Source organism: Microtus pennsylvanicus, chromosome 14 (genome assembly GCF_037038515.1).
Source record: "Microtus pennsylvanicus isolate mMicPen1 chromosome 14, mMicPen1.hap1, whole genome shotgun sequence".
NCBI lineage: Eukaryota > Metazoa > Chordata > Mammalia > Rodentia > Cricetidae > Microtus > Microtus pennsylvanicus.
The window spans coordinates 70779423-70807418 of record NC_134592.1 but is presented as its reverse complement, the minus strand read 5'-3'; the positions used below and the strand labels follow the sequence as shown (position 1 = coordinate 70807418).

Sequence of the window (27996 nt, the reverse complement as noted above, 5' to 3'; positions counted from 1 at the left end):
TATCTATCTATCTATCTATCTATCTATCTATCTATCTATCTATCTATCTAGGTTGGGTGCCCTCATCCCCTTTCTCTCTCTCTATAACTTCCTAGCTTCTCGCAAACTCACCATGTGGAACAGGCTGGCCTGGAACTCACTGAGATTCAACTGTTTCCACCTCCGGAGCGCCGGGATTAAAGGCGGGTGCCAGCACACTCAGGTGAAAGATGACTCTAATTCAAGATCTCCTCTCCACTTAGATACTTGATGAGCTTACAGGTTGCACAACAAAGGCTGCACGCGTTGAAGAAAACCAGGAGGTGAAGATCAGCAAAGAAGGGAATGTCCAGTCCCAAAGACCAACTCAGAGGCTTAAAGCCACAAAACTGATGGGCATGTTTGTGCTTACAGTCCCAACCAGAGTCTGAAGCTGAGCAGCACAGCAAGAGGGACAAGTGAATGCCACTGGCTTTAGTCAAAGGAGGAAAGGGGAATTGGTGAGGGAACTACTTTAACCAGGAGGAGGACATTGTAACACCAAGGTCAAATACGGCAAACTCAAATACGGACCTGAATTTCTTTCAGCCTTGAAACTCCTACCACATCTTCAGGGATGGGGACCTGCCCAAGCCTGCCTAGCAGAGGAGGCTTTAGTTGAAAGCTAAACACACACCCATGCCCGTCCTTAGACAAGGAAAGCATGTGCGGTAGACACAGAACTGCCATAGCCAGCCTAGAACCGAGGGACGCTCGGAACCTTTGACACTGACAGGATTATGTATTCACCAGCAGTTTTATCTACGATCACAGGGAACACAAATTTAAAGGAAAGGAAGCACCTGAAATTTCTTTTTTACTTCTTTTATGTGTGTGTGAATGTTCTGTATACAAGTGTGTATGTGCACCACAAGCAGGCCTGGTGCCCAGGGAGATCAGAAGAGGAGGCTGAACCCTCTGGAAATGGAGTCACACATGGGTGTCGGAAACCCGGAAACCGAGGTGGGGTCCTCCACAGGGGCAAGTGCTCTTAATTGCTGAGCCATCTCTCCAGTCCTCAAAGAAGTGTCAACAACAAGACGTCGAAATCAGCACAGCGGTACAAACTCAAACACTCTTTTTCTGAGGAGTGTGAGGGGCAGGACTCAGAGCCTTGTACACAGGCCAGAGCTCTATCTACTGCAGAGATCTTCCCCTTCCCCATCTCCTACGTCAGAGTGGTGCAGACACAGGACAATCATTCATTTGTTTATCTAGTAGGCCAGGTCTGCGGGGCAGAGGGGCCAGAGCGGACAAGTTTCCCAGTGTTCACTTGCCAGCAGGTGCAGCTCTGTCCCTATTTATGACATAAAGCTGGCACTGGCCAAGCAGAGGTCCCCCTGACAGCTAATGTATCAAAACACCCCTTATCGTTCACTTGAGCTGCCACTGTGCCGATTAGTGTTTGAATAGCGGGGTGGATTTTTTTTCTCTCTCTAACTTTTTAACTCGTGATTAAACCACAAGGAGAGGATACTTTGGCTCTAAACCCAGGCTCTCGACTGCCCCTTAGATAAAGCTCCAAGGCCTCAACCCACTCAAGGGAGGCCACGTATTTCACGTTAGCATTGGTGATCCAGTACAGACTCTGGCTCCTCTAGAGTTGGCAAAGACGGGACAAGTCCACTGTCTCTATCCAGGACACTGGCCCAAGAGCCACGTTGTGACGAAAGGTACTTAAGAGTCTTGAAGGAAGAAGTTTTGTCTCACAGACTTTATACTTTTAGAATTAGATAGAGTAGTACACAAATATTAATTTGAGTCTAATGTCAGCTCTTGGGTATATTAAATTAGCAGGTTACCACCAAAATGACAATTCTCTATAGACTTTTAGTAAGGAAAATAAGCATGTATCTTTAGGGAAAGTGCCTAACCACACTGCCTCTTTATTGGGAAATTTATGGGCTCATGATTTCTGTGATGTTATGGGATCCATTTTTTCAACTATTTCCTGCAGAGGCTCAAACTGAATGAAAATAATCTTCATACTCCCAAGCATATTATGTGACATCCTTTTCCTTACGCCAGCAGTTTCCTTGGCACCATTAAACCTGAGGTTCTCTTTCCTGCTCATAAAAGTCCCATTCTATTACCTTGTCTTCTTAGGAAAATACAGGCTGTGCTCCCTGCCTCCCTCTTAGAAACCAGCAGAGCGCTAGGAACCTCCACAGGCTAAAGCACTGAAGGGTTTCTGTAAGGATAGGATGCCAGCAGACCATGTCATGAGTGTAAGCCCTGCAGGATGCTGACAGAGCTGGACACTTGCAGTCCTCCACTCAGGGCCGTTCTTTAGGGTTCCTAAACGACAGTGCACACCTATAAACCCAGCAGAGGCAGGTGGATGTCTCTGAGTTCCAGGATAGAAAGGATACATAGAGATACTCTGTCTCAGAAACAAACCAACCAAACAAAAAAGTTCTCCTCTAAGATAAAAATAATTTGGAAAGAAGGGAAAAGTGTAATTTTTCTATTTACACAAATGGATTATTCTATTCCCATTAAATGTAACATTATAGACTTAAAAGAATTAAAGGTAGCCAAGTGCTTATTCTCTCCTTGATATTAAAGTGGGCATTACTAGCTCTATCGTTACATGTTTCCTTGTCACTGACATAAACAAACAAACAAAAAGCAAAGAAAATAGCTAACACTGAAAATCAGGAAAATCCACGACAGCACTGTATCTGTCATTCAGTAGTCCACCTTAAGTTTGATATACATAGTAGATAGCTTACAAACAGGACCATCTGAGCATTTCTGGCACTCTCCACTCAACACATGCCAAATTTAGAACAGGCCAAATCATTCCACTTGGCACCTAACCTCCCCAAAGACACTTGCTGAAGAGATCTGTCCCCAATAAACAGACTCTGGAGAGAGCTAAGAACGAGAGGTACAGCTGTCCCCAGCTTCCTTGTATCACTAGAGTCCGTGTTAATTAAATGCTTTCTAAAAACCCTGCAAGCAAAGCTAGGAAAGTGATGTTGAAATCATACTTGATAGCTCCAATATATAAAAGAGAAACCTTTTGACAATACGGGGGGGGGGGGATCCAATTCAGAACCCCATGCTTGCTAAGAGCCCCCCAACTGCCAGGAGAATTGTCAACACCGAGGCACACATGATATAAAGTTCCAGGAATCAAAAAGTAGGTGTCCACATAGGAACTCAGCTAAGTGAAGCGTGAGTGAGAGCCTGGGCAGACACCCGTCCTCACGCCCGACAGTCTTGGCTTCCCCGTGTTAATAACCGCGTCCTACCAGAGCTGACAGGCACTCCTTTTTTGGGAACGACTTCTGAGTTGGGCTTCCAAGACTGAAGAAGAACACCTATATCTCTAGTTTGTTAACCTCTTGATTTTTCCTCAGATAAACTATGTGTCTTCCTGTAGACTTGTCTACAAAGGGACAGCAGCCAACTGCCAGTAAGATATTCATTCCTGTGAGCCAAGGACGGAGTCAGCTCCTCTTCCTTACACTTGTGCTGAAGTTACTAAGGCTCCTGATGGTTTAGTCCCCTGCAGAGCTAGGTGTGGCCGTCTGAGCACTCCAGGGAAGAACTGCATAACTTAAACATTGAGTGTTCATATTACGGCTCACAGGTGGGGGCAATGTCTTGTCTTAGGGACTCTCATACTCCCAAATGTACTTTTCAGGATCTCACGCTCAAACATCATCAAAAGGAGGAAGGCTAGTGAATGAAGTTAGTCAAATAGTTTCAACCAAAGGCCGCCAGTTTTGTCTTCCAAGTTTCCAGTCAGTCCCAGCCTCTACCCATGGTTACGCTGCAGCAAAAGGCACACCATTTCCTTCTCAAATAGTTCCAAACGGATCTCTGGACGATAAGCAATCTTTTGAAAACAGAAGCATACTATTCTGGTCAGAAAAGTCAGAACTGCTTAATAGCCTCAAGTTTCCAGCCAATCAGGACGCTACCTAGTGTAAATTCAAGAAGTCAAACACTCAGGGGGAAACTCTGCCTCTCAGGTAAAATACTGAAAACTCGTTGTCAGCGCCCCCAACCCCCCATAAAAAGTATTATCTTTAAGCAGAGAGTGAAAGACCCAGGGCTTGTACAGGGAATGGAGAATGGCATGCTAAATTTGTGAGAAGCTTTTTCCTTAGCTGGTAGTGCCAAGTGTCAAGAAGCCCAAGACCGCCTGCCCTTGGTTATGGCTATGTGTGTTTAGTGCCATTTCACACTGCCAGGAAGGATTAGTAAACTAAGTAAACAAATCCACCTAAAATAACTTTGAGATCAAATGAATTCAGCTCACCATGTCGTGAGCATCTACTAGCAGCAAGGCACTGGGTTATGTGTTCATAAACACAGAGAGAGCTGGCCCAGTGACTTTACCATCAAGAAGGAAAAGAGATCCAAACAATTATGCAAAGTGGTTATAGGATGGGAGGAGAAGGCATTGGCTAAATCTTATCGTTTTCACATGGAATGCAGACCCAGAAAACGGTACTAATTGGAAGGATGGATTGAGGGTGCTGGCTGGTCCCCACAATACAGACCCATTAGAGGTTGCCAACAATGGCAGTAACCATGTCATCTGTCAGTGCCATGCCTTTGCAAAGATTTGTTATGTCCCTGTCATTGTCTAAGGGTCTGTACTTCCCTTACTGAGCGAGGTGAAAGATACACATTCCAGCTGAAGAAAAAGACTTATAAATTGAAAGAAGAGAAATTCCCATGGAGAAGGAGAAGGGAATGGGTGAACCAGACAGAGGATTCCAGGAAGGGAAAGGAGAAAGAAACAAGGGGTGGGAATTACTGACAGTTAGGGAACCAGCAGTATGGTGACCTTAGGGCAGAGTGGGAGGAGCTGGTCGACTGGAAAGGCCTGCTGGGACCCACTTGGAGCCTCCCTCATTGGCAGGTGAACGGAGGACTATGCTTGGTGCTTACTCAGCTGAGGGTGCCTTGAAATAGGCAGGTGGGGAGGGAGGCAAAGCTTGGGAATCACAGCAGACACCGAGGATACAAGCAGTGTAAGAGGTGACAGGACAGGCTGAGATTTCAGAGAATGCTATGTTTACAAAGGTGGAGACGGAATAGGAGTCTCTCACACACACTCCATTATGTAAAAAAAAAACCCCTGTGGAATAGACACATATATGACACACACATATCTCGGGAAGGCTTGGGTAAAGGAGAAGGTACCAGACAGAGGTGAAAAGGAGAACTGGACCTCTGGCAGACTGGGTCTCATGAACGTCACACAAAACAGCTAGGCAGAGGATATGTACTTCCTCCCCACTTCCCCCCAAGCACACAGAGAAGAGCCAGGGTAAAGGGACAAATGGCTGAGAACCTGGTGGCCAGGTTCTCCCAGCATCCCTCACAGTCCCTACCAGTTACAGGGTGTGGCTGGCAGAACCTGCCCCTCTACCCAGAATTCTTCCCTATACAATGAAGCCATTTCTGTTACCAGTCTCTCTTTTACCTTTTGAACTCCTGGCGGCTGCACCTGGTTCTCATCCTCTCCCATCTTTCCCCTCCCCCTCTCTTGACCTGGCTCAAGGACATGTCCACTCTGGACTCTCCCAGATGCCCCTGCCTCTACTCTTCCTTTTAGCTGCACAACCTTTCTCCTCCACCATACCTAGAACAGTCATGTCCTTCCTTTTTCTTTCTTCCTTCCTTTCTTTCTTTTTTTAATCATTCAGTTTGGCTATATGTTTATTTATTTTATTTTTTAACCTTTGAGACAGGATCTTACTATGTAACTCTGGCTGGCCTGGAGCTAGAAAGATCTGCCTGCCTCTGCCTCCTGGGTGCTGAGATTAGAGGTGTGCACCACCACACTCCACAAAAGGATTTAAAGACGGATCAAGGAGGAGCTAATGCCAGATTCCCTATTTCCTAACTGTGGGGCTATGGCTAAATTAACCTCCTTTAGCTTCTGTTCTTATTTTCATAAATGGAGATAGTACTGGCTAATTCCAGGAAACAGTGATTACAATAATCCTATGCCGAGCATGGGCAGAATTAGACAAAACGAACAGCTATTTCATTACCAGCAGACTTTTTGGATGAGAACACATTTCCATAAACTGTTTCTATTGTACAGTGCTCTTTCTTACTGACACCCTTCTGAACACTCTCCATTAGGTATCTGTTCCCACAATCCCAGCTGAACACAGGATTTATCTGCACCTCTTTTAGGTGGACGTTTTTCTTTGTCCTTAAATATCACCAACTTAATTCATTTAAAGGCACGCATTGAGAAGACTAAATACCCACCAGGTGCCACCGCACCGCGCAAACACATCTGCTGTGGCTATCCTTGAGGAACTGACAACCCCAGCGAGACAAACAGGTGTGACCTTCAAGTAACCATGGCCCAGATTTGGCACGAGAGATGGAAAGACTGGCAGCTAAGAGCCCAGTCCTGTCTATGCATCTGCTGATATGATATGCAGTCACTTGGTGGGGTTACTCTCAGGCATTTTCTTAGCTATGTGGGCTCCTGTGGCAAATCCATTATTATGGCATAGCCCCAGAGTGAGTGCTACCCAGCAGTGGTCAGTCTCAGAAGCCCTACTGCTTGTTGGGACAGCTACATCCTTTTGAGAGCATCACCAAACAAAAGTTTCTTTGTTATACATTGAGATGAATAATTACCAACCATTTTCATGTGAGAATCTGCTCCTCCCACCCCAAGTTGGAGCTCTATGTGTCTGTGGGGGCTTGGAGGGGGGGTAGGCAGCTGGAGTTTAGAAAATATTTTGGTTAAAGGCAGGGCACAGTGAACATCATTCCGAGATTAAAGCGTGAGTGTATTCTTCGAGGCAAATGAAGGTTGGAGCGCCAGAGGACAAGGCATTTCACTTTATAAATGGTACTGTGGAAAGAAAGGGTGGCACTGGGGATGCTTAACAAAAACCACCCACGTAATTAATTACCCAAGTATTTCTCCCTAGCACAGTTGGGTCTTGAGGGAAACATCAATGTTAGTCTGTAGAGAAACAACAGGAAAACCAAGAGTCATTTCTGAAGAAGCTGTGATTGACGCTGTAAAACGCTACATATACGCACGGGGGGGGGGGGGGATGATTGCATATTTTAGCAAGCATGTCTTGTATCTGTACCACAGAAAGGCGTACACTTTATTCACCCATTATCTACCCACGGTGGAAGCTCCAGGCTCCTCACCACAGTTGAATGAAGGCTGGATTAAGAAGCTAATCTAAGGCTATATATAGACAGCAACACCAATTTTAATCCCCGCCCTCTCCACCCTCCCCTCCCTAGTTCCATAAATCGCCAAACCCGAGTTACAAAGACAGGCAACTCTCTCACAGCAAAGATAGCCCACACCCCAACGAAGTATTAGTGCAAGCGTAATTTGCTTCTGAATATCCTTAACAAACACCACAGGTCCAGGTTCTACCGCTTCCAGAGGCCCAGAGATATGACAGACAAGTAGTGGGGAGGCCGAGGTTTGCAAAAAGAAAATTGTCTTCTCCGAGCCTCTCTCCCCATCACAAGCTCACCTCGCTGGCGCGGGCCTCCCTGAGGATCGCCACGCACGAGACCATGTGCAGCCGCCACTTCCACCGCGTGGCCAGCTCGCGGCTCGCCCGCGGTCCCCGGGGCTCCTGGGGCGGCCAAACGTAGCGAGGTCGGGGTCTTCCTCGCGGGGCACCGATACACGGCACGTGCAGGAATGATGGCGCGGCGCGGGGGCTTCTCTACCAAGAGGAAGACAACCGCCCCAGGAGGCACATGCTTCCTCCAGGTTCCAGCCCGGCGGGAGCCCCTGGCCGGGAGGAGGCTTCCACTCTTTCCACCCCTAGGCTCCCGCCACCCCACCTGGCCACCTCTTACCTGTCCAAGGAGGGAGCGACGACGCGCGAGACCGGTGGCTGCGGCGGATCCTGCAGCGGCAGTGGCGGTGGCGGCGGCTGAGGCAGACAATGGAGGAGTGAAGGACAGACACATTGACACAGACACACGGAACCCGGTCTAGCTCCGCCTCCCGCTCCGGCCCCGCCCCGGCCCCGCCCCTCGCCAGAACTGCATCACTCTAGGGGCAGCGTGTCTAGCGGCATCCCGATGCCACTGCGCATCCCTACAGAAAGCCACTGCCAGGCAGCGAGGTACCTGATGGAGAGTTCAAGGAACACTGTGTTCCGGTACTTCTTAATAGGTCAGCCTGAGGGTAGAAAACCTAGGCAATAAATTGAACCCCCCTCCGGATGTCTCCTTTTGGTTTGGACCTCGTGAGCTGCTCCAATTGGAGTCTCTTGCTGCGCTTGCAGCTCGTCCTCCCGGCCGGGCCAATGAGGCGCGGGGGCGGTGCTTGCGGAGAGCGCCTGCCCGGCTCTCCCGAGCTCGCCGCACCCGCCAGCCCCCCAGCCGCTGGACCCTGGCGAGCGCCTCTTCGCTGGGCTGCTGCCCCGGCCTCGAGTTGCCTGGCTGTGGAGGACTTCCACGACGCACACATACATCTTTCGCTTTTAAAAACCTTAGCAAAGGAATAGAATAAGCTTCAAGCTGGCGGGAACGATGGGTCACATAAAGAAAGGCGAGCTGACCCAGGAAGAAAAGGAACTGCTGGAAGTGATCGGGAAAGGTACGGGTGCAGGGCTAGTACCCGGGTGCTGTGCACCTGGTCACTGGGTGTGGAGGAGCTTGGGGGCGCGCTCAAGGCCCGGGGGACCTTGGACAACTTGCGATCCTGAAAAGAAAGCTGGGGGCCGATTGCACAGGGGAGGGGAATATAGGAGGCAGAAGCATTGCCGTAATCAGATCGAGGCTTAGATCTCTGAATCAGCTTTTTGGAAATGGACAGACTGCCACTACCCCTCTGGGACTGTAACGCGCGGCTGTGAGGGGCTTGTCTCCGCGTGTGCATGCTTGCCACAGTCAGTCAAGACCACAGTGGCCTGGTAATTCTAGGCGCTCAGGCGGGTTGTCTAAAGGGCCCTTTCGACTTCCGGAGGCGAAGGATCTGGATCCCTTGCGGATCCCCGCCCCTGCTGGGGGTGGAGGGAGCTCTCAGCTAGAAGGGTTCTTTATAAGGGCACAGAACTCGGTCTGAATGTGCCGCCTTGAGCTTTCTGCATCCAGGGCCTCTGTAGCCCGGGCCGGTGCAGGAACCCGCAGGAAAAGTCAGGAGGTGGGCGAGATTTTCGCTGCCGCCGTTGGTCGGGTGTTGCACGTTTGAGATCTGTGTGCTTCTTGGCGCTTGCTTTCCCTTTTACTTTGTGGATTCGAGTCCCGCCTCCGCCGTGCAGCTTGTAGGAAGGAAGCCACCTAGGCCAACCAGAAGCCTTGTTTCCCCCACTCGTCTCCGAGTGGACATCCTAGACAAGTTCCCAGCCGCATTCCGTTACCTGTCAGGTGTCATCGGCTGATCACGTGCACTGTCTCTTTGCTGAGATGAGGGGGCTGCAGATGTGACTAACGCGCATGCTTTAAGTTCAAGAATTAAACGTATGACCTCGAAATGCGGAGAAGCCGGACATTTGTAACACGGGGCCCCTGGGTTTACAGTTTACGTAGCCAAATCCAATCCAGAATCACAGATAGTAATGTAAGGCCTATGCATTCTTTCTAAGAAGAGAATGAAAAGAGGAAACCATCGTGTTTGAACTCGACAGGTGATTAGGAACTGATCTCGCATGTAAATCAGTCATGACTAGATTTTCAGGGTAATCGATATTTGCCGGAAATCTCCGAGCTCTGGGGTTGGATTTTCATTCTGTGAACTGCATGATTCTCAAAGGACTTCTGGCTTCCTGTGACGTCTCTGCGTTTCTGGGATTTAGCTGAGTGAACAGGAACCCCAGCTACGTGCCGGGTACTGTGCCCACCAAAAATAAAAGAGGACAGAGCGCATAATCCACCAGGGATGTTAATTCTGGTTTTAAACAGGCCAAAGGTATCACATGTTCACTTGAAAGTGAAAACCACTGAGCAGCTGGAGAAAATATCGTCTGAAGGGGGAGGTGAAAGTTCTCGGATGTGCTCAGAGGTGTGAAAGGGTTTCTTCAAAGCCTGCATCCAACAGAAACAGCCTGCCAGCCACTTGTCTTCTTGGGCCACCTCATGCTCAAGGTTTGTGAGTGCACAGATGCTCGTGTTCGCTGGTGTAATTTTTCCAAGCCAGCGAGTGCAGAACCAAGGAAATTTTAGTGAGTGCCCTTCTGAGCACATGCCATGGACTTGCACATTTAATCTACAAGAGCTAAAGGTTTGTGTTTTGTTTTTCTGAAAACATCAGGATGCATCATGGAATGGTCATTAACTATGTGTCTGGCTTAGATTGTTTGTTTTTGTCCATTTGACACAAGCTAGAACTGTCTAGGAAGAGGAACCTCAATTGAGAAAATACCTCGAACAGGTTACAAATCTGTGCCAGCATTTTCTGGATTAATGATTGATATGGGAGGGCCCAGCCCACTGGGGCCAGTACCACTTTTGAGAAACTGGTCCTGGGTTTTAAAAGAAAGCAGTGTGAACCGTTGGGAGCAAGCCAGTAAGCAGCACCCCTCCATGGCCTCTGTATCAGCTCCTGCCACCAGGTTCCTGCCTGGACAGAGTGTTCCTCCCTCCCTGAGTTGCTTTGGTAACAGTGTTTTATCACAGCAATAGAAAGCTAAGTAGGACACCATGGCAGTCCAGATCCCAACACCGCCACCATTGTTTCCTGTGGCCTTCTGCAAGTGGTAAGTTCTGCGGGTGTGTGTAATAATCCCTACCTCATACACTGTTGTAAGGATGAAGTGAGTTAGTACAGGTAACATGTCAACCACAGCCTGCTGCCTGTGGTTTGGGGAAATATTTTCCCTTCATCGAGAAGGAAACTGCAGAGGGATAACCTTAAGAAACCGTGTGGAAATATACTGTTTCAGAGTGCATGCGATAGCAGAGATAATAGAAGTGTCTTGATTAAAAAAATACGTTTTTAAGACATAGTGTGTGTGTGTGTGTGTGCGCGTGTGTGCATGTGCGCGCTGTAAAGTGCAGGTATTTTGCAGGCCAGATGGTCTCAGATCCTCTGGAGCTGGAGTTACAGGGGGCTGTGAGCCACCAGATGTGGATTTTGTGGGTGCTGGGAACTGAACTCCAGTCTTCACCAGCAAGTGCAGTGTGTACTCCTAACTGTGGGGTGACTTTCCAGCCTCCAGTTGTCAAAGTATAAATACTTTTATAGCTTTTTATATGATGATATCAGTTTATATCTCTATTTTCTTTAAGGGTTAGGGCATTTGTGATAAAATTCTTTCTGAGCAGATGAGACACCCCGAGTTTGGTTCCTGGAAACCACATAAAGATGGAGGTGAACTGTGGTCTCCGTGGGTGTCCTCTGACCTCCACACATGTGTGTTGTGTGTGTTCTGACAACTAAAGCTTGCCTGGAGTTCAGAGGGTGGAGCTAGCCACTAGTTAATCATAGAGGCCAGACAGTGGTCGCACACACCTTTAATCCCAGCACTTGGCATCTCACACTTTTGATCCTACGGGAGACTCAAATCTTTGATCCCAGCATGTAGAAGGCTCACGCCTATAGTGATATTTCATTTGTATTTTTATGAATTTTTTTATTTTTTTTATTTTTTGGTTTTTCGAGACAGGGTTTCTCTGTGGCTTTGGAGCCTATCCTGGAACTAGCTCTGTAGACCAGGCTGGTCTCGAACTCACAGAGATCCGCCTGCCTCTGTCTCCCGAGTGATGGGATTAAAGGCGTGCGCCACCATCGCCCGGCCATTTATATTTTTAATAAATAAAGCTTGCCTAAAGATCAGAGAGTAAAACAGCCTCACTGGTCAGCCATACAGACCAGGCAGTGGTGACACACACCTTTAATCCCCGTAGCCACACTAGTTTGCCATAGAAACCAGGCGGTAGTGGTTACCCCCTTAATCCCAGAACTAGAGAGGAATATAAGACAGAAGGGAACAGCTCTCAGACACAGTCTCATTCCTACAATTCCTGGAGGCAGATTTGCCATTTTGGACTGAGGTAAGAGGTAAGAGCCAGTGGCTGGCTATTTTGCATTTCTGACCTTCAGATATCCGTCTCTATTTATTAAATATATTTATTAATCATGCTACACATGCCTTTAATCCCAGCACTAGCAAGGTGGATGTTGGAATGTAAGGCGGGTGGACACGGGATCGCCACCCATTCAGTCTGAGGTTTTGTAGAGATACAGGATCCCCCCACCCCCACCCCCGTGCCCAGTTTGGCCTGAGATTTTGTAGAGGTAAGAAGTCTCTGGTGGCTGGCTGCTCTGCCTCACTGATCTTTCAGCTTCCAACCTGATATCTGACTCCTGCTTTTTATTTATTTAGGTTTTTATTTAATAAGATTAATTAGGATTAGACGTTATATGTATGTGCATGCACCCTCCACGTACATCATACAGTTAAGCTGTTTGAGATATCTCCACATGATTTTACTTGTAGATAAGCATTATAGCATGTTATATAACTGGATACAGATGCTGTCACGTATCCGTTTTGGTCGTCTGGGGTGGTGGATTAGTGGTTAAGAGCACTTATTGTGCTCTTAGACCTGGGTTCTGTCCCCCACTTGTTTCACAAGCTCCTCTAACTCCAGGTCCAGGGGATCTAGTGCCATCTTCTGGCCTCCATGACACCAGGCAGATTTGTGATACATATACATACATGCAGGCAAAATGCTCTACACATAAATATTTTTTTTTCTTTGAGACAGTGTTTCTCTGTGTAGCCCTGGCAATTCTGGAACTCACTAAGTAGACCAACATGACCTTGAACTCAGAAATCTTCCTGCTTCTGCCTGCTGAGTGTTGGCATTAAAGGTGTGTGCCACAACTGCCTGGCTAAATATTTTTTTTCAAACTGTATCTTTTGACATCTACTAAATAGTTACTCAAATCTATACATACCTAAGGCCTAGCCATGGGGTAGAGCTCTTGCCCCACATATGTTAACTAGGACCTCAAAATAATAATAATTGCCCTGAATGTAAAATAAGAAGAGCATGTGAGGGCTGGAAAGGTGGCTCAGCAGTTAACACTGCTGGCTGCTCTTCCAGAGAAGACCGGGTTCCATTCCCAGCATCCACATGCTGGCTCACAGTCACCTCTACCTCCAGGCCCATGGGATCGGATGTTTTCCTCTGGACTCTGTGGGTACCAGGCAGACATGTGTACATGTATGTGTCTGCATGGATGGAATATAATATGTATTTGTTCTCTGCCCTCATTTCCTGGCACACAGTTCTTAAAGCCCTCTCCCCCTTCTACAGTGACAGGAGTTCTTGGTTCATCTTTTATTCTGATACCTCTTGGCATTTTCTACGTGACAGGCATGTCCCTGTTTATTAGTTGCTGTTCGGTGGGCTCCTAGAAAGCTCTACAGCATGGATTGGTCTTTGGAAAGACCAAGCCACAACTACAAGCTTAGAACTTTCAGCTTCTTGTTCCCATCCACTTCAGGAGCAGGAGAGGGGCGGAAGACTGAGCTAATAATTGATCGTATCTGTGCATCAAAGCCTCAAAAATGTTTCTGAAATACCAGGTGGAGAAAGTGTTCAGACTGCTGGAAGATGGCTGCCCGAAGAGGGCTCTGTGCTTCCTCCCATATACCATGTCTTAGTCATCTAGACCAGTGGTTCTGAATTTTTCCAATGCTGCAACCCCTTAAAACAGTTCCTCATGTTGTGGTGACCCCAACCATGAAGGCTTTTTCGTTATTCCTTCATAACTGTATTTTGCTGCTGTCATGAGTCATAATGTAAAAATCTGATATAGAGGGTATCTGATACGTGACGCCTATGAAGGGGTCATTACATCCCCCAAGGAATCGAGACCCACAGGTGAGACCACTGATCCACACCTGTTATAATTAATGGGAAAATGTGAGCTTGGTGTTTCCTTGAGTCCTGTGTGTCATCAAACCTGAGGGAGACATCTCATGGATGTCTGCTGGAGAACTGCTCTGTGTATGTGTGTGTGTGTGTGTGTGTGTGTGTGTGGTGTGGTGTGGCAGGGATGGGGGAGTGTCTGGTGTCATAAATAAAGTCTTGAGCTTACTGAGTGAGAGTTTAGCAGGAGAATATCCTCCCGCCTTATGCTGTACAGCTTGCCTACTATCTCTGTAGGCTGTTGGCCACTGGGCAAACATTTTGTAGGATTAGAAGCCTGCTCTCTACTGAGATCCATCCTGTCCTTAACATGTGCCTGGCTGTGAGATGCTTCCAATTCCTGTAGTGTTCTCTTTTACTCCACGATCATATCCTGACCAGGAAGAAACTGACTTCCGTGGGAGTCTACTGGAGCATCTTCCCCAGCGCACACGGGGTGAAGGACTTTTATTCTCCATCTTCTTGAGCCTGTTTGAGAAAGTCCCTGGTTGGAAGCTACAGGCTGGGCTGAAGTTGAAAGTAGAAGTCATCCACAGGCTCCAGAATGTCTTCCTCTTGGGTGTGTGCACACATGCAGGGAAAGCTTTGGGTGACATTATCAGGAACATTGTCCACCTCCTTTGAGATAGGGTCTCTCTGTGCTTGCAGCTCACCAATTAGGTCAGATTGGCTAGCATATACTGCAACAAATGTCTCCTTTTCCTTAGCCACTCAGCCAGTGATACCAACTGCCCTCATGGGAAGTAAAAGCAAACAGAGCATTTACAGAAATAGCCGTCACACTCCAGGGTCTTGTAGATCATTCTGTTGACATTTTCCCAACACACCCAGTGGCATCTCTGCTTCTCCTGCACTGGTGAGGAGCCCTCAGGGGACCTGCCTACAAATCATACCATGGGAAAGAAGCTGGTGTTTGGTCTGCACCCCACTTTTCCTCTTCCTCAGTTGGGGTGCTCCTGCCTTTGTTCTCCTTTTAGAGGGGAGGCAAAGCTCATGCTCACACTCTGAGGACATTCGGTCTCATTGCTCTCTTTCAGTCAGGCCTGGAAGTTATTGGACAGAACAAGTGGCTGTCATGGGTTAATGTTGATAATATTGACAGTCTCTTCTGCAGCCGCTTTCTGTCATGTTGCGCACAAAACTGGAAAAACCTGATCATTCTGACCCAACTCCAGCTGGTTTCCAGATTTGCAGAGGACTGACTTCAGATTTGAATGCAATCTTTTACAGCATGGGAAACTGAATACTGACCAGAGGTTTCCAAACCAAGCCTTCTCTTAAAAACCAGCCCTCGTGAACAAGACCCAGTGCAGACAGATGATACAATACCGGCTGTATCTTGAGTTCTAAGCATAACACAGATGAGATTGCCAGTTCGGAGTGGTGATTTGGATTAGATCTTCTTTAGGGTCTGCCTCGGCATTAACTCCTATGCCGAGCAGTTATAGTAGGACTGCCAAAAAGAAAATGGGGCCAAGGTGATATCATTTAAGGTCAATGAAAGTAAAACCTAGATGAAACCGTGTGAGCTTGTATGAAACTGCTTCTCTGGAGAAACGCTTATGAGGCAAGCAGGATGTGGCTGGGTGCTTACGTCTTAGCACCCAAACTGACAAGCCTAGTCTTACAGACAGCCCTTTACACTGTATCGCCTTCATCTTCGGCTTTCCCCTTCTCTCCCGAGAGATGAGCTCATGGTTCACCTCCTTTTTCTTCTTCTTTTTTTAAAGGTACCGTCCAAGAAGCTGGAACACTGTTATCTAGTAAGAATGTTCATGTCAACTGTTTGGATGAGGTAAAATTAATGCAGTATTTTTCTTCCTGAGAGGATGAATGACACAGGCATTGGGGACAACTACGAGGATCTGAGTTCAGATGGCCAGTACCGTGTGAAAGCCAGGCATGGCGGTACACACCCGTTACCCCAGCACTGGTGTGGGAAACGGGGGGCGGAAACAGGGTGTCTAGAGCTCACTGGCCAGCAGTCAGTCTAGCCAAAACAGCGAATCAGGTGGAAAGCAACAGAGTGAGACACTTGACATCAACTTCTAGCTTGGCAAACACACACACACACACACACACACACACACACACACACACTCACTGGGTAGTGCAAAAATCTTTCAATAGAAGTTGTTTTGAAGCATTTGTGTGCTCAGGTTATATTACTTAAATCAAGATAAGAGATAATGAAAACATGACCAATCTTATGGGCAATCTAATAAGTACAAATTAAGCCCAAATTGTAACCTCCTTCTCTCTCCCTTCTTCATCTTTTTCTTCGTTTTAACTTTATTGTTGTTGTTTTTGAGATAGAACCTTAATACTCTAAGTCCCCTGCTACCCTTTGAACTCTTAGGCCTCCTGCCTTGGTTTCCCAAGCTCTGGAACACAGGAATGCAATTAAAGGTGTTTGTAATCACATCTGTCTCCAAATAATCTCTCTCTCTTGAGACAGGGTCTTCCTATTCAGCACTGACTGGCCTGGAACTAGCTATGTAGACCAGTCTGACCTTTAATTCACAGAGATCCACCTGCCTCTGTTTCCCAAGTACTGGAATTAAAGGCAATTGTACCACCACACCCAACTTTTATCATTTAAAAAAAAATGTGGGAACATGATGTTTTATATGCTAATAGATCATATATATTATACTATTTTACAAAATAAATTTCATATAACATTAAACAAGTTTAGGAAATGCAATGTGCTAGATTTAAAAATAAAAAATAATCAAACTAGTTAAATGCCTGCCTACCTTGTAATGTTTTTAACTCAATAATTCTTAAATTCTTAAAAGGAGTCAACCTTTCCTGTCGAATGGAAGACAAGAACCTCCTATACAACTGATAAAAAGTCAAAATCACCCACAGAGATCATAGTTTGCTTAAAGACATCTCAAGGATGAACATTCAAAACAACAAACTCTTTACTTCAGACCAGACCGTTTATGTTCTTGAGCTGAGCTGCACTGTACCCACACACCTCATAAGATCATAGAGCCATTTCATTAGCAAGAAGGAATGTTTTCCCTTTGTATTTTTTGAGACAGGGTCTCAGTCCATAGCCTTGGCTGGCCTGGAATTGCTATAGCTACTTCTCGGCCTCTGCTGGATTAAAGGCACACATTGTTATGCCCAGTTGAAAGAAAATTCTTTATGACAAAATAATTTAAGTAAACTACCTCATATATTTTTACTAAATCTTGAAATGTTTAATCTTTGAGTTTTGTTTTAAATTATACTTTTGTAGCAATGTTACTCAAAAAAAGCTATGGAATTACATATATTCATTATAAGTTTCAAATTGAAGTTATTAGGAATGTATCAAACATAGCACACTGATAAAAATACAGAGCGTAACTACAGAAGATAGGCAAGGCTCGGTGCCTTGGTCAGACCCTCATACAGCAGCCCTGGGCCCACAATTGCACAGCCTGTCAAAAAGAAACTGTGAACGGCCACCTCGTAGATACAAACAGGCATTCCTTCTTGGGTAGTCTGCACCCAAGGAAAAGATGGAGGCAAAGCAACACAAGATTTTTTAAAGATCTACTAAAACCTCTAAGCGAAAATGTCTTCCTTAGGACATGAAGGGGTCATAGATGAGGTACCACAGATCCATGTGTGAGGTGTAATATTATTACATTAGGTAAACACAAGCAGATGGAGACCAAGCAATTCAGTCTAGCTTAAATATTGCCAGATACTACTCAATGTTTACAATCATATGTAATCAAATCATAGTGTAATTAAAATGTGTATGTGATTTGGGGATCTTTGTTTTAAGATATGTTGTCACAGCATTAAATATATCCGGTGCCTGCTTTTTCTCGTTGGCAATAGTTGGAGAATTTCCAATTCACAACACATAGATAAATTTTTAAATTTATTTGTTTGTGTGTGTGTGTGTGTGTGTGTGTGTGTGTGTGTGTGTGTGTGTGTGTATGTGTGTGTGTGTAGAGAGGCCAGGAGAGAGTATCTGATCTCCTGGATCTAGAGTCACAGGCAGTTGGGGGGGCCATCTGATGTGAGCATTAGAACTGTACTCAGGTTCTCTGGAAGAGCAGTAAGCAATGTTAACCTCCGAGCCATCTCTCTGTCTCCTCTGAAATTGAAAAGAAAATATCATCTTTACCTGTTTATATTGTGTATTGTGGGGGGGGGGGGGCATGTGCTCAGAGAACAGTTTTTGAAGTTGGCTCTCTCCTGCCAGCAGGCCCTGCTGCTCAAGCTCCAGGAGCCAGGCTTGGTGAAAGCACTTTCACCCAGTGAGCCACCTCACTGTCTCCAGACTCACTGAATAGCTTCAGAATTACCTAATTTGAATATGCCAGATTCTAGTCAGCTTTTTTTTTTTTTTGATAAGTGTTCAGTTTATTTCAGATTTATTTTGGGTTTGGTTTGTTTAGGTACTGGAGGTTTACAGTAGGACCTAACATATACCAGGCCAGTGTTGGATCATTAAACTATATTCCAAACCCTTTTTAAACCTTTTATTTTGACATAGGGTCTCACTAAGTGACCCAGGCTCAGGCAGGCCTTGAACCCGTGGTCCTCACACCTTAGCTGCCTGTCTTTGGTTTTCTGGTGTCCATTGGTGTCTCAAGAAATAAGAGTGTGGGGAAATGAGGACCTTAGGCAATCTGGGTTCTGATCTCTGCTCTACTTATCTGAAAGTCTGTGAGGTGAAACACGTCTTTTCCCTTTGTTAATCTGTTTATGTTTTTTTCCCCTCAGAAGCTGAGGTAAGATCTAAGAGAGGAAATGAATATACTTTATGGGTTTTAAAGATGATTTTATTATTTTATGTTTGTGTTCCTACGTTATGAAAATGGCAATGTGCATAATTAATATGTTTTCCCTTCCGTTTAAAGAATGGAATGACTCCTTTAATGCATGCGGCATATAAAGGGAAGCTTGACATGTGCAAGCTGCTTCTGCGCCATGGAGCTGATGTCAACTGTCATCAGCATGAGCATGGATACACAGCCCTCATGTTTGCTGCACTCTCTGGTAAAGTTTTAGTGCTTACTCGTCAGTGTTAGTTACCTATACAATTTAAATGGGCCCGGATTGTATAGCTAATGCATGTTTTACTTTAGTAACTTTTAGAAGCTTAGTAGAAAGAGTGGTGAGAATTGACTTCTGAAAAGCTATAATGCAGCCTTTAATCCCAGCACCAAGAATAACAAATCTCTGAGTTCGAAGCCAGTCTGGTCTACAGAGCAAGTTACAGGACAGCCAGGGCTACCCAGAGAAACCCTGTCTTGAAAAACCAAAATAAAATAAAAAGTTACAATATGCCTGAAACAAGTTACAGAGTTAGTGATCTGTTTCCTTTCTGTTTTAGCATGTGTTTGCTGTGGTTGGGGGATAGTCACCCCTGCCACAGTATGGGTCTGCAGGGCAGAGGACATCTTGCAGGATTTAGTTCCCTCCTTCCGCCACGTGGATTCCGGGGACTGAATGCCAGTCCTCAGCCCTGGCAGCAAGCACTCTTATCTGACTGACCAGCTTGCCAGTCCAGTGACCTGTTTCTTTAGGGATTAAAATCAGCTGGTTCTCTGTGCACCTCTTTCAGATTTTCTCCTTTGAGTCTAAATGTTTACATTTCAATGAAATCCAGGCCTTTCTTTGGTCTTTAATCCAGCAGCCAGAGTACAGTGCAGGCCCTTTGTCTAGCTGCATCTTCCTGTTTCCTGAATAAAATAATTGAGAAGTGTCCCCTAAAATAAAATAGGGTTTAAGTGATTCTCTCTTTCCCCCCTCCATCCAGTCCCCCCCCTTTTTGTTTGGCTGATCCTGTCAACAAGATCTCACTGTATAGACTTGACTAGCCTGGAACTCATAGAGATCCTCCTGAGAGCTGGGGTTAAGGATGTGTGACATCATGCCCAGATGATTGCAGATCTTTAATAAGATAGACATATAATATAATAAGCTCTGATTTTAAGGACACCACACCCCATCTATATCTTCATCGGGCACAAAAGCATTTTATATACAGTAACATCGGGCACAAAAGTATATACAGTAAGGAATCCATAAATAATACAGACATCAGGGGCTGGAGAAGTGGGCAGAAGGATGCAAAAATGCAGAGTGGAGAAACCTTTAACTTGAAAAAGCAGAACCATACTCCAAGGATGCATCATCCACCAACAGCAGCAGCAGACACACACACAGAGAGACAGAATGAAGGCTTGACAACTGACCTAAACACACAGACACACACACAAGACCAGAATAAAGACTTCACTAGTGACCTGAAGAATTTTAGGAAACCAGGACACACCACTGTTGTGTGATATTTTTGTTCTTTTTTGGCTCTTTTGGGGAGCGCACCACCTAGCTCCAAAATAAAACACACAGAGCCTTATTCTTAGTTTCAAGCATCCGGCCTTAGCTTGGCTTGGTTCTCGCCCGTCAGCTTTCCTTAACTTATATTATCTGGTCTACCTTTTGCCTCTGGGCTTTTCCCATTCTCTTACTTCCGTAAATCTTACTCTTACTCCATGGATTGGTGTGCAGCTGGATGACTGGGCCCTAATGTTCTCCTCCTCTGGCCGCTTCTCAGAACCTCTCAGAGGTCTCCTTCTCTTTATTCTTTTTATTCTTTCTGCCTCCCAGCCCCACCTAGCCTTTCTCCTGCCTCACTATGACTGTTCAGATCTTTATTAGACCATCAGGTCTTCTAGACAGGCAAAGTGGCACAGCTTCACAGAGTTAAATGCAACATAAACCAAAGTAACACACTTTAATGTAATATTCCACAGCATACCCTGCTTTTATCTAAACAAAAATGAGAAGTTTTAACTCGAACATAGTAAGACTGTATCCAGTAAGAGCAATTATCAAAGATTACATTCACAATGTACTGAATTCCATTTCATTTGTGTCTGGTAAATTTAAAGAAAATGCTCTATAATCCATCCTATCTTAGTAAATCCAAAATTTTATACCTAATTTACTTTCTATCCTATCTAAGGAAAACTTCAATTATAACGATCTAGTCTTCAACTCCATCAAAGGTTATATACCAGAAAGACATAATATTAGTTAAGTAAATTAAAAGTGCATTGTAAACAACTTCCAAAAACTCTAGAAGTGACAGAGACATCTCACTGCCTGGACAGTCACCCGAATTTCCTTTGCAATGTTGGGTCATCCATCTTCAGCCTACAGGCCCATAGTGTCTGGCAAACTTTTCAATCGAGCAGGAAATTTGAAAGACTGTTCAGCCTCTATTGGCATTTGTCAGTCACTCTCCTCAGTGTCCGGCAGGATGTCTGGCGGTTTCTTCTGGGAAGCAGGAACCATAGAGGATCATCCTGCCCTGTTTTGGCAAAGTTCAGTGGTCACTTTCTTGTGGGTCCTACATGTCCAGTTTATACAGCATAGTGTCAAGCAGCTCAAGCAAGAACAGCTTTTTGCCCCAAATGGCTAATCTTTCCAAAATGACAGCAAACTCTCTAAGGAGTTTCTTCAATGCCCATATCTTCTCTGAAGTAAATTGGTGCTACCTGGAGAAGATGTTTCTCATTGTCAAGAAAAACCTTAGGTTAACAAAACATTTTAAATGCCATATTCTATAGGTCTCTGAAGTGTTTTAAAAAGACCATGTATGCACCTAAACTATATCTCTGTATGATCTAGAAAGCTTGCCCAACATATCTACAAATTTGACTGTTAGCCGGGCGGTGGTGGCGCATGCCTTTAATCCCAGCACTTGGGAGGCAGAGGCAGGCAGATCTCTATGAGTTTGAGACCAGCCTGGTCTACAAGAGCTAGTTCCAGGACAGGAACCAAAACCACAGAGAAACCCTGTCTCGAACCCTCCCTCCCCCCCCAAAAAATTTGACTGTTATCAATGATTAACTACTAACCTATGTTTCTTGATTGCCCTATGTAGTTTATAAGAATAGTTTTCAAAAACTAGAACTTCACCCTACATTTCCAAATGAACTGCATAGACACAGTACCTCAAACAAACATGGAAACATACATACAATGTTGTTAACAAAAATAACCTTAAATTTTTTAGTAATTATGAAAGTCCTTTAAACAAGAACAGAAACATGCATACTGTGTGCTGCAACAGAAATTACCTTAAATTTATGTCAATATACAAAAGTTACAAAGTTCTGAGATCAATAATTGTCCCTTAGTTTATAATAGAGTCAATAATCTACCCTATTATTTAGAGTAGATTCAATAATCTGCCCTTTTGTTTTATCATTCCTATAGTCCTATATTACCCTAAATACAACAAACATCCATGACCCACCAATTAACCAAAAACCCCCTCACAGCCCAGCTCTTGGGAATGTGAATGTAGTTTAGTCTAAACTGCTTCTTGCTGGCTGTTCGGCATTTCTAGGGTTCCAGGGAGAAAATTTTGAGATAATGAGCAAGTCCTGGGAAGACCAGTTATAACCTTTATTGATGGATGTCACCTTTCCAGGAGGTTTCCCCTTATCAACCAGATCCAAATCAACCTGGACTGAATCCATAGCCTCTTGTTTCCTATGGAAACAAATAAAACTGCTTCTCCAAAGCGTTTTTTAATTTCATTTGACAAATAAGTTTTTTAAAAGTTAAGGCAACTCAAAAGTATTTAGATTGGTTTATTATAGAAGTACCTCTTTCAATTCCAGGTCTCTAAGCAACTGTCCTTTGCTTTTCAACAATCAAAAAATTCAAAATCAACCCAATACTATTCAGGATTCAGACTCCCTGTGTATTTCTCATCTTACATGGCATTTTTCTTTTCCTGTTATTGTCTCTTTAGAGACTTTATTATTTTTAATCTGTTTCTTTCTAAGACTGTCTATACCCATTTTCTTTCTTTGTTTAGTCTATGCACATTGTAAAACACACTGGAAACTAGAGTCTTTTTTCTGTCTGGACTTCTTTATTGTGTGTGTATGTCTCTAGTCTGTTTTTTTTTCTTTTTACCACAAGCAAATTTTAGACTGATAAGCTACATCTGGATACTCCACATGGTTCTCGGCTGGCTCTGCCCTCTTCTCGGTTGGTGAGAGCCAAGTCTATAAAAAGAAAATTCTCATCCCTGTTGGAGGTTCATCTGACGAGGAACTGCATTCCATCTTCCTAGAGCCTAGAATGCTGATGTGTGCACTATGGCAGGCATTTTTACTTCATTTTTTTGTTCCTACTTAATGTTCTGGGTGTTCAAGGGCTCACTAACTGGCAGACACTGTCTGACCAAACTCTTAAAGGAACCGTATCCCCCTCTTTTTTTCTTGAGTTTTCTCAGGCCCTTATGGAAATATGAGTCCCATGTTGGGTGCCAAAATGTAGTAATAGTAGTAGTATGTATTTATTTATTTATTATTATGTATACAATACTTTTTTTTCTGTGTGTATGCCTGAAGGCCAGAAGAGGGCACAAGACCTCATTACAGATGGTTGTGAGCCACCATGTGGTTGCTGGGAATTAAACTCAGGACCTTTGGAAGAGCAGGCAATGCTCTTAACCACTGAGCCATCTCTCCAGTCCTGTGGTATGTTTTTTTACTCTTTTGCTCTTTTTGGAATTTTTATTTTGAACTTGAATTCTGCTTGCTATAAGAGGCTGAATAGCTAGTAGCCAACCTTCCCTCTTTGCTGGCATCTTCCAAAAAAACCCTCAGTGTCCACTCCCCACTTAAAAATCCTTGCTCCCCCCCCCCTTCCTGCTTACTACTTCCTGTCAGCTGCTTGCTGACTCAGCCTTCTGCCCTCAGGTTAATTTTATTTAACCAGACACATCTTTAAATTGTAAACAAAAGCAGTAGGAAAAAATGCAACTTTAAAATAATATTCCCCAACACCCCGTCTCCCTGACAGGCAGAATGAAGGTTTGACTTCTGACCTGGGGAGTTCTGGAAAACAGGAGACCTTCAGGCAACGTGGGGGGTCTCTTTACGCGCATTCTCTCCATGACGTCACCGAGAAGGAAATGAGGAAACTTTCTGAGAATCGTGGGAAAGCAGGCAAAAATTTCAGTTCATATGGACAAAGGCTTTGGCTTTACCCGCTTGGAAACACGAACCCTTGAGGAAATTGCCAAAGTGGACCTGGACAGTTTGCCTCTCAGAAAGCAGCTCTGCCTACGCTTACAGTCTGCAGTCTTCCTCAGTATGCATCCAAGGAACCAAACCTTTTCTGTTTGGCCAGGTGGAGAGCTGTGGTCACCGAGCATGACCGAGGAAGGCCCTCAGGGAGAGGCATTGGTGAGTTTTCAGGAAGTCGGCTGCTCAGAGGCTCCAGATGCAATCAATGCTCCTTGCTAACTGCATTTCCCCAGACGACTGTGACCATGATGAAGACCGGCTTTCAGAGAAGTTGGTCATAAAAAAATGCAGCCCGAAAGCAGTCACCCAGATTCGCACTGCTTAGGTCCTTGGAGTATGAGTATGCCATGCACTGAGGCGGAGAAAAAGTAGCAGGATCAAGGCGACTTCAACACCAAGGAGACTCATAAGAAGCTGGAGATGAAGCAGCAGGCCTTAAGCACCAGAATATGCAAATGAGGTAGGATTTGATTTGGCTTCAAGAAGAGCTTCCGAGAGGTTCAGAAGCAAAGCAGGTAGCGCTCAGGCAGGAGGAGTGGCGCAGGCATCGGGAAGAAACACGGTGGCAGCAAGAAATGATTCAAGGGAACCTTCCCTGATAAAGAGAACAAAAGATATGGATGGGCCCAATGACTATGGGAGATGCTATGGGCATAAACAATAGCGGCCCATATCCTCTGCTCCGGTGCCCGCTGGTACCTCAGCTCCTCCAGGACCTGCCACTATGATGCCAGATGGAACCCTGGGATTGACTCCACAACCACCTAAATGTTTTGGCCAAGCTACTACAATGGAAAGAATTGGAGCAATTGGTGGAACTCCTCCCGCATGCATCCGACCGACTCCTGGAGCTGAATTTGCTCCAAACAAACGCTGCCCCTATTACACAAAGTTGCAGTGTCTAGTTTCTCAATACCCTTATGCTAAAGGGCCTGTATAGAACAGCCAGAATTCTACTGTGGAAAAGTGTTAGGGATTCTTCCCAATAGGTAATCTTCCTTGCCTGTTTGATGAGTTCCTGAGGTGTGATTGTTGAAGGCTTGGAAAAAACCACAGCAAAATGGAGCTGGAGCTCCGATAATCTCGATCGTTTCCTTCCTCCCTCCCTTTTTCTTTTTCTCTTCGCTTCTTCTCTTTTCTTTCTTTCTTTCTTCCTTCCTTCCTTCCTTCTTTTCTTTTTTGTCCACCATGTTTTAGTTTTTTTTATCTTTATTCCCCTCAATTCCAGAGACACTGCCATATATACCATAAAACCTAAACATCCTCCAATGACATAGTCCACTTGAGAATTCAGAAAAATGTCCACAGAGCTCACATCACACACATGGTTCTGTCTTATCTCACATATGACCCCTTCGTGTCCTAAGGAAGACATTTTCTCTTAGAGGTTTTAGTAGATCTTTAAAAATCTTGTGTCGCCTTGGCGCCATCTTTTCCTTGTGTGCAGAATACCCAAGAAGGAATGCCCACTGGTGTCTGTGAGGTTGCCATTCATAGCTCTTCACAAACTGTGCAATCTGGGCCCAGGGCTGCCGTGTGCAGGTCAGTCAGTGGCAGCAAGCCTTGACTATCTTCTGTAGTTACGCTCTGCAGTTTTTTTATTGGTGTACTGTGTTTGATTTGTGCCTGAGGCCTTCAAATTTCAAATGCCTTGAGATTTTTCTGAGAAATGGAACAGTAATGCGGTACCACCTTATTAAAATTGGAAGACCCATTACCGCCCCCCCCCAATGACCACCACTCTCACAGAGGCCTTGGGTTATGGGCATCCACATCAAGTGGTCCACAACTGCCTTTAACTCCAGATCCAGAAGATCAAATCCCTTTACACGAGCGTGCTCACACACGCACACGCACACACCCCGACCCCCCCCCTCACGCACACACCCCGACCCCCCCCACGCACACACCCCGACCCCCCCCCCACACACATAAAAACTCTCTATAAGCAAAGGGGACCTCAGCAGCTATTTAGTTACATAGAATTTTAACATTGCTGTAAATGAGCTATTCTATAGAGTTAAAATACAAATGAAAAGTATTAATTGTGAGATCTTAATGGTCTCATTGCTATCTATAAGGAATTCTTACAAATCAGCTAGAGAAAGACAAAGACTGTGAGACACAGCTGGGCAGAGAACAGAAGCAGAGCAGCTGATGGGTGTAGAAAATGCTTTGGGTATTAATCAAAGAGGTCAAGATCGGAGCACATATGATCATTTTTCACTTACTACATTGGCAATGGTTAATGCAGTAGTGCCCAGGAGCTTCATTTTGTGGACTGTATTTGGTCTGCCCTGGTTGGATGGCCATCTGGCAATATGTATTTAATGCATAATCTTCATCCATAGTTTTCCAGGAAATGCTCCTAAGAAAATCAGAGTTCATCCATGCAAATGTGAACCAAAACTGCTGCTCACTTAATGGAGATAATATTAGCAAAGTATCTATGATGATTGGGAAAATGAAAATGAACTATAGATGTTTCCATAGAAATGTGTAGAAAGATCCCCCAAAGTTTATACCATATACACCAACATATACTATATATATCATATACAACTCATATACCATGTAGCACATATACCTCTATATACCATCTATGCCTCCCCAGTCTGTCGGTGTGAGAGGAGGAACGAGCCAGCGGCTGTTAAAGGAGAGTTTTTGTTTCTTTGCTCTTCTCGTTGTTTTTGATAATTTTGTATGTATATTCTGACTTTATCCTAAGCATAACCATTCAGCAAACATACTCTGTTTTATTGTTAAAAGTGCTACTCAGTTCTATACCATGTTTGTATTGCCAAATTGGGTTTTCAGGAAACTGGTTTGACTAGGTAGGTTTGTAGTGCTTTTGCAATTATGGTTGATATTTTTTGTCCTGGAACTCTAGGCAATAAAGACATCACGTGGGTCATGCTGGAGGCAGGTGCCGAGACGGATGTTGTGAATTCAGTGGGAAGAACAGCCGCTCAGATGGCAGCCTTTGTGGGTGAGTGTTTGCTATAATTCCACAGTGAATTACTCTTAGTTTCCTGGTGTGTGTATCTTATTTGTTTATGGAGTTTGGGTTTTTGAGTCACGGTCTCAATATGTAGCTCTAGTTGTCCTGGAACTCACTAGTAGACCAGGCGGGCCTTGAACTCAGAGATCTGCCTGCCTCTGCCTCCCAAGTGCTGGGATTTAAGGCACGTGCTGCCACATCTGGCAAAATATTGATAGTTCACCCTAGCACAGTGAAATCCCCAATGACTGGAGAAAATACATGGCTGCATGTGGTTCCCGCTCTGTGAGAGACGGAGCAGCAGGGACATTGCATCGCATTCAGATCTCCGAACTCAGGGGCTTTCTCTAATGGAAACGTTTGACCCAATGTTTGAGAAATGACCTGTGAAGTCAGCAGGACTTTGCAGCAAAGTTGTTAAAGATTTTTGTCTTTCAGGTTCTTCACTGTAGAACAGGTACAGGCTGTTTTAAGGATTAGTAGAGATGATTGACTTAAGATCTCCACATCTAGGAACTAAACAAATAGTTGAAGTTTCGGCTGTGAACGGCCATCCAGACAGCGATGGTGGTGTTTGGGAAAGGAGTGTGGATAGTCATTTTACTGTTTCGTTATCTCCATCAGCCGCACACATTTGTGTACCCGCTCGTCCTTGGCATGGTAGTCCTGTTATTTGACATCATGAAGGGGTGTGGGGGAGGGTGAGTACTTGGTCATTGGTATTTTGGTCTCTGAACTGGCAGTTGAGAGTCCATTGATAAAAAAGCAAAGACAGAAATGGCTGGTTTCACGGGATAACCATAAGTGGCCTTGTGATGACCAATAATTAAACAAAGACTTAATATTCACACCCTGTTGAGTATCTTTGTAGATGCCTTGGTCACAGTGCTGAGCAAGCAGACGTTAAGTTGCTCATGTTTTCCCAGTGTTTGCAGGCAGCTAGCAATGGGCGAACATGTTGTGAGGTTCTACTGTAAGAGAAGAGAATTTGAGTTCCCTAGACATACTTTGAAGAGGAGGATT

General features: G+C 45.0%; 2 protein-coding genes across 2 annotated transcripts in view; one reads left to right on the top strand and one right to left on the bottom strand.

Annotated features, from left to right (window-relative positions):
• The window catches only part of Bzw2 (basic leucine zipper and W2 domains 2), a 49818-nt gene extending 41825 nt beyond the window's left edge, over positions 1-7993 (bottom strand). Inside the window, exon 1 of the mRNA XM_075948156.1 lies at positions 7858-7993. The gene's annotated coding sequence lies outside the window, so the exon portion shown is untranslated. The remainder of the gene's footprint in view (positions 1-7857) is intronic.
• Positions 7994-8336: 343 nt separating this feature from the next.
• Ankmy2 (ankyrin repeat and MYND domain containing 2) overlaps positions 8337-27996 on the top strand; it is a 51158-nt gene continuing 31498 nt past the window's right edge. Inside the window, exons 1-4 of the mRNA XM_075948155.1 lie at positions 8337-8605; positions 15621-15685; positions 18768-18906; positions 26863-26961. Coding sequence (XP_075804270.1) covers positions 8539-8605; positions 15621-15685; positions 18768-18906; positions 26863-26961 — 370 coding nt within the window. The 5' untranslated portion in view covers positions 8337-8538. The remainder of the gene's footprint in view (positions 8606-15620; positions 15686-18767; positions 18907-26862; positions 26962-27996) is intronic.